At 41.5% G+C, this 7529-nt stretch overlaps 1 protein-coding gene across 1 annotated transcript; it reads left to right on the plus strand.

Moving 5' to 3' along the window:
* Positions 1–375: 375 nt before the first annotated feature.
* Positions 376–6132, plus strand: LOC148824459 (uncharacterized). The gene is made up of 2 exons (XM_088926153.1): positions 376–1301; positions 6090–6132. The coding sequence occupies exons 1-2, from the start codon at positions 376–378 to the stop codon at positions 6130–6132; spliced, it is 969 nt and encodes a 322-aa protein (XP_088782279.1).
* Positions 6133–7529: the final 1397 nt, after the last annotated feature.

A 7529-nucleotide genomic window follows, 5' to 3' on the forward strand; every position in this document is an offset into this window, starting at 1 on the left:
AATCTGGACACAATCAATATTACACAAGGTTGTAATGAACTGGGCTGTGTCTCTGTACAAGAGCACAGTGAAGAACTGGATGTTTTAAATCTTACAGAGCAGGATATGGATCCCAAGTTGATTGACCCTGCAGAGCAGCAGACTGATGTACCTGGTGAAGAGAACATTACTGATGTACAGCACACAGAGGAGAGTCAGTACAGGGAGGAGCAACAGCAGCTCCTACAGGGCTTGATAATAATTAGGCCTTGTTCTGTTCAAGTGGAGAGACTGTCACTGCAGAGTCTCAAACAATCATATGATCCCTTAGTATCTGATGATTTTACACACAGGTTTAATAATCTGGTTACTGAGAAAATTGTTGAACTGGAGAGTATGACTGTTCTTGGCCAAAGAGAGGAACAGCTGAATGAACTGGATGGTTTAAGACTCAGAGAGCTGGAGAACGAGCCCCAGATGATTCACACTGCTGAGCAGCACACTGAAGGTCACGGTGGAGAAAACACAGCTCCGTTTCAGCACACGGAGCAAGACCATTCCATGGAGCATTTGCAGAATAAGAGACCCCAGCACAATCAGAGATTGTGGAAGAATAACTCAAGGCCTTGCTCAGATGGAGTGGACAAACTGCCATTATGGCACGGGGAGAAGCAGCGTTTCTGTCAGTCTAGCATTTCACAACCCTACCAGCACCTTCACACAGGAGAGAGACCTTTCAGCTGTAGTCATTGTGGGAAGAGTTTTAGTCAATCATGTGACTTAAAAACCCACCGGCGCATTCACACAGGAGAGAGACCTTTCAGCTGCAGTCAGTGTGGGAAGAGTTTTAGTCTAAAAAGCTACTTAAAATCACACCAGCGTAGTCACACAGGAGAGAGACCATTCAGCTGCAGTCAGTGTGGCAAGAGTTTTAGTTGGTCAGGTGGCTTAAAAAGGCACAAGCGCAGTCACACAGGAGAGAGACCGTTCAGCTGCAGTCAGTGTGGCAAGAGTTTTAGTCGGTCAGGTGACTTAAAAACCCACCAGCGCATTCACACAGGAGAGAGACCATTCATCTGCAGTCAGTGTGGGAAGAGTTTTAGTCAATCATGTGACTTAAAAACCCACCGGCGCATTCACACAGGAGAGAGACCTTTCAGCTGCAGTCAGTGTGGGAAGAGTTTTAGTCTAAAAAGCTACTTAAAATCACACCAGCGTAGTCACACAGGAGAGAGACCATTCAGCTGCAGTCAGTGTGGCAAGAGTTTTAGTTGGTCAGGTGGCTTAAAAAGGCACAAGCGCAGTCACACAGGAGAGAGACCGTTCAGCTGCAGTCAGTGTGGCAAGAGTTTTAGTCGGTCAAGAAGCTTAATAGCCCACCAGCGCATTCACACAGGAGAGAGACCATTGTAGCAGCAAGGTTTATTAAAATACAGGAATTAAGTTTGCTGCTCCCTTGCCAGTCTCTCTCTCCCTCATCTCAAGTGGTGCTTGATACAGAGAGGTCATTCCATTTGGTTCACATTTAAGGTGTTTTTTCTAGCTGATAGAGTGTCCTGATAAGGAACAACTCCCAAAGCTGAGACACATCAACCACCCTAACAAATGGTCATCTCTGATGCCTCACTGTCTGGGAGATTCCAAGGGAGAGTCTCATCCCAAGTGGTTTACAACCCCAAGGTCAGAGTGCATGGTTACTCATCCTCACATGGGGCACCAATAAATGTAGGCATCCTCTCACGAGGCACCAATAAATGTAGGGGTTTGTGCATTTACTGGGACAATTGTTAATCGTTCCAGTTAGTCACAAAATGATTCTTGAATGCCCATGGATCTTCCAACCAATGAGCGACCGTAGTTCCTCCAGGTACAACTCCAGCTCCTCCTGGACATCCTCAGACTCAGCTCAGACAGTCACGTAACGGCCAGTGTGTCCCAGTGCCAGGACTTTTCCTTGTTCGAAGAGTTGAGAACGGAGGTTGCCAGCATGTAACCAAAGGATCCACCCGAGGTTAGCCCAGCAGCAAGCCTCGTGAACCCACCGCAAACGCTCACCTGATCGAGTGAACTATGGTCAGAGCTGTGGACAGCTGAATATCAGTACTCAGGACTCGCGCTACATCGGGAACGAACCGGTCTTCTTCCTGTCTAAAGAGTGTGACTTGCTCGGATCTGCAGTCACTTTTCTGTGTGCAAACTCTGCTAGTTTCAGCCAACACTAACTAGCCGGTCTTCAGAGAGCATCAGCAGCGCATCGCAGCAGAAATCTCTCCCTCCTTCTCCTTCTCTCACGTCGAACCAACACTGCCTGGCACCGGGCCAGAGAGCGCCGATTGGACACGGCAACAGCCTGCCACTGCTCCTTTGCGTCTGCAGGAGATCTGAATCCCCACAGAGCGGGTGAGTATTCAACGTTCTGCATTACAGCTCGAGAATTCAATTGTTACCTCAACCAGAGTTGATATCAATTTAATTCATATGAGTCATGTACTTGCTTTTGAGTATCTAATGTACAAGTTGTAACAAAGTTCATTTACAAAACGGTCTAAATGAATGATATACGGAATGTATGTCCCTCTTGGTTTGTAACTCTTCGTGATGGAATGTATACCTTTTGTATTCTGCTAACCCTCACTATAAGATCTGTTATGTTTAAATGCTCATTTTATGCATTAATAAATGTATTAGTATCCGAGTGTGTGTGTTGCTGAGTTATCCCGCAAGGTCGGTTTTCTAATAGCCATCAAAGCCATTTTCTGACTTAATGCTACAATTAATAATTGTCCCTGTAAATGCACAAACCCCTACATTTACTGGAGCCTCGTGAGAGGATGCCTTCAAGCTCCTCCAGTCAGGACAGGAGGATCTACTGTACACAGAGAGGGGTGGGGGTGTGGAACAAGCTGATAACCTGGCTCTCTCTCCATGCACAGCTGGATCAGCTTCTCCAGTCAGGACAGGAGGCTCTACTGTACACAGTGAGGTGTGGGGGTGTGGAACAAGCCGATACACTGGCTTCCCAGTGGGCAGTGATTCGTCAAATATACGTATATATCACAGCAATAATATAGCTATATGTATATATATATTGCCGCGACGTATAATCAATGTTGAATTGCAACCGTAAAATTGACTACATTAATAAATACATATATAACGTCGAAAACACATCTAAGACAGTGCCAAAGGCTTTTATACATTGTTTGTGCCGCATCTAGGAGTATACGGCAATCTGCATAGTGTACGAAGTAAATTATTTTCACAGTAATTAATTTATTTACACAGCTTTGCATACAAGGGTTTTGCGGAGGGGTCTTCCCCCTGCCTGAAAAACACAAAGTAAAATGTTTGAGTGCCTATAGATTTTCTATTTTTATTTTCTTAAAAAAAGTTGATACCATATCCTGGACACCCCGTCCCCCATCAGAGCCGGTGCCCAAGGAAAAATCTGTAGGGGGCGTCTGAAATTCTGATATTTCGGTTGAAATGGAGCTGTACGGTGCAGCTACCCAAATGAAATCTCGCAGCTATGCCATTGATTAGTGCTTCATGATAGAAGATAAAGACTAGCGATCTGGTATTTGCGATGAAGTTCAGTTTCACATTTTTCGTCACTCTCGCGGTTTGGATTGCCTGGACCGAAAAGTACCACAAGCGTTCATTTTTGCAGCTACATCAACGGAGGTTCTGAATCGTTAAGAAAAAATAGTTGTAAAAACCAACAGAAAGCACAGACTGCTATAACTAGTCCTAGTTATATAACGATTTTAAGTATAATGATAAACTACTGCAAGGAATCGGTCCACCTGAGCAAACAGGATCGTAATGTTGACACACTAACGACACTGATACAGTACGTGCCCTTCCTGGACGGAGAGTCCTCCTGCACATCAAACAGTCCGAATGACTGTTAGTGTCAATTAGTGTTGTCTGACCATTGACAAAGTACAACTATTTTATTAGGGCGCAAGTTAAGTAAATCCTTTTGCCCAAAACTGAAGGGGCGACACTCCTCCCTCCCCCTGTGATGCCAGGCCTGTCCCCATCCTATTCCATAATGTCATTATATATAATACCTTACAACAGTGACCTATCCTTACTAACTGCATGCGTTAAAATTGCACATCAGGGGGGCACATAACCGCGATGTATTATCAATGTTAAATTTCAACCATAATATCGACAACATTAATAAATGCATACGTTGAGAAAATATCTAACCCAGCATATTTTCCGGTTATATACCACAATGCATTGCTAGTATTCGTTGGTCACCATTTTGGACACGTTTTTCAAATGTAGAAGATTGAAGTATTCGCAGATATCTCAGCAATCCTCTTTTGACGAGTAAGTATGAATAATAATAATACTATCTGAATACAAACAGATCTTTCTTAATATTATTTTGATTAAAATAGTACGTGAATAAGCAAAAAATGGCACATAAAAATAGTGTGAATGGGGAAGATGACACAAAATCGTTTTGCCGTTTCTCTAATTATTCTTATTCTATGTTGTACTTTCAAACTTTGGGTACTCTTTAATTAGGACAGACTTTATTGCTCAAATGCTATGATGCAAGCTAAATTTTATACATTTATTTCAGCTTTGAGCTTAGTAAACCGTTTCATTTTTGAGATTATACTAAAGAAGATATTAATCATCATTTATTTGGGAAGTAATATTATATAAGTTTCTCCTAGCTGCGGTGCTGAAGTCCCACCCTACATCAACAGAAAAAGAAATAAAGGAGCACGCAATACGTTACTTGACGAATGCATATGCAAGGCAGGGGGCCAGTAGATCTGGACACTGAAAATAATAGGTTTCTGGTTCTGTTAGGACAATTAGACAGGGTTTGCAAATAGTGGACAAAAATCGTCTTAACTTCCATTGTAATATTTTTTTTCTTGGAAATATAGAAGTTATACATTTTAAAATTTATATTTGAATCAAAATGAGGTTTTGAGTTAGTGTGTTAATGTAATTAGTTTGTGTTTGTCATTACTATACTGTATATTGCCATGTTACCAGAATTTGTAGCTGAAGTTTAAGACTAGTTGTGTTTTTTATGGTTATTGCCCATATGTTGATTGTTGATTGTATACAATGTATAATTTGAAATACATATTTTTCAGGTGTGAATGTGTATTTTCAGAATAAATTTCTAAAACAAATCATTGGCTTGATTTACTAGTTTCTACACCTGTAAAACCTATCTTTGATGTATAATAGACCTCTACCCATATACGTATAATAGTCCTCTAAAGTTATCCGTATAATAGACCTCTAAAGTTATCCGTATAATAGACCTCTAACCATATACGTATAATAGTCCTCTAAAGTTATCCGTATAATAGACCTCTAACCATATACGTATAATAGACCTCTAACCATATACGTATAATAGTCCTCTAAAGTTATCCGGAACTCCAACCATATATGTATAATAGTCTTCTAAATTTATCCGTATAATAGAACTCCAAACATTTACGTATAATGAACATCTAATCATAGACGTATAATTGACGTATAACAATAGACGTATATTAGAATTTCATTCTAGACGAATTGTGGACCACATTTAGACGTCTAAGGTATGCATTTAATAGACGTATATTATACGTCTTTTGCCCACTGGGGTGTTTTTGTATCCACGCAAAACCTCGCATGAAAGTGAAGTTGATAAATTTTGCTTGTAAAATATTTAACACGTTACAGTGCCAAACTATTAAAATACATCAGAAAAGTACCCGAACTCATCCAATTTATGCATTTGAAACGAACGGATGGGGGACTTTAACATGCCTTTCAGGAATCTGGAAATTCACTTTTAGGAGTCTTCGGAACTCTGGACCCAGATGTGCTCGTACAGTGAGGAGGAGTGTTTTGACTTCCTGCTTTCAGCTTGTGCATTGTTTCTACTTGTGACCACCAATAGAGAGACGCTTTCCCGGTTCACAAAAACGTCCCGGGAGTTTTCTGGGTTAAGAGGGAAGAATAAATGTAATAAATGGAGATGTTATAGCCGCTGGGGAGTATGAAGGCGGTTTAGTGAGGTGGTGGTGTGTGGAGGGAGGAGACGCGTATTCCGCACGGGCAGCACAGAGCAATGAGTCGCACCTGCTGCACGCCGAGTCCTGTCCTATATAACCGCTGAGCTCGGACACACACAGCATCTCCAGCCAGTGCTGGGGATGGAGATAAAGGTAAAAACTGAAGAAATGCTCAAGCAAGCTCTTCAATGGATTGAACTGAGAGATGCATTTCATGATGCCCTTTTCACTGATGAAACAACAGTGGCTTTGGAACAGTTTTCAAGGTCCATGGCTGGGGGTGGAATATCTAGAAGAGGCCCAGGACAACTTCTTAATTTCAAAGGAATAATGGATCGGGAATTCTTCGAGGAAGTCATGATCAAACAATCTACTGCCCCATACATCAGGGAGCACTTTGGATCCAGGCATCATTTCTGTCAGGACAACGATCTGAAACGCACAGCAGCAAAGGGAAGACTTAAAGCAGAGGAAATAAACTGGGTGAAAACTCCAGCAGAATCCCCAGATTTAAATCCAATAGAAATGGAATGGCATTCCCTGAAAGACTATATTTGGGGGGGGGGAAGCAAGAACTCCTCAGAGCGATAAAAAAACTGTGACAATTTTAATAACAGGCGGTTTCGTGTTCTTCCTTAGATTGTTGAGTGCAAGGGGATACATTCGAGAATGTGATTTCATGAAGGCTTTTGTTCTGTCTTGCTTTGTCAGATTGTGAATCAATAAAATCATTTAATTAAACATGCCTTTCCAATTTTAATTTAAAAAAATAGTATGAAAATGTTTTCTTGACCCTGGGGTGTAATTATAAATGTAAATATTAAGCCCCAAAATAAACACACAGTAATAAATAACGTTTTCTACGTTGACCTTTTTATTAAGTGATAGACAACAAGCAGGGCGATGACTTTCTATGCAAGCTAGTAGAAGAAATAAGTAGGAGACTCGAAGCTCAGCAACAACAGTAATAGAGTGTGTATTCTCCTCACACGGTACAAAATAGAACAATGTAGAGCACATAACGTGGTTATGTATCGGAAATGTTTACAAATATTGTGGTAATTGTGCAGTATATGCTTCTGGGAACACATTTGTTTTTCTAGCAGGTAATTGCTCACATCTGCTGCCGTAGAGTGTTTTGGAATCTACATGCTCTTCCCCCATAGTTATCAACAATGAAAATGTCTCTGGAACAGGCATACTGCGTGGATGATAAAGCGAAGACTGGGGGATCCCAAATCACCTGCTACTGAAAACAAGTGTTTGACATGTGAATGTGATGCCTGTGGCGCACCGAGTGCGTATCCTACAGTGTGAGTGCATTTCCACAGCTATTAAAAATGGTTGATCAATTTAACAGTCCGGGTGTGGCAAGTTTTGACTGTTTCCTATCAGTCTTGTGTGAAAAGGAACCCCTCGTTCATTGGAAGGTTCACCTGTTCTACTCATATATGAGCCTGCACTGCAACAGCCATAGTATGGAGTCAAAGACTT

The sequence above is a fragment of the Atractosteus spatula genome, chromosome 10, assembly GCF_055471065.1.
Source record: "Atractosteus spatula isolate fAtrSpa1 chromosome 10, fAtrSpa1.hap1, whole genome shotgun sequence".
Classification (NCBI taxonomy): Eukaryota; Metazoa; Chordata; class Actinopteri; order Semionotiformes; family Lepisosteidae; genus Atractosteus; species Atractosteus spatula.

Coding starts and splice junctions, on each gene's coding strand:
- LOC148824459 (XM_088926153.1), top strand. CDS start 376: ATGACTGTTCTTGGCCAAAGAGAGGAACAGCTGAATGAACTGGATGGT. Junction 1,302..6,089: donor AGTCACACAGGAGAGAGACC/GTTCAGCTGCAG, acceptor GGCAGCACAGAG/CAATGAGTCGCACCTGCTGC.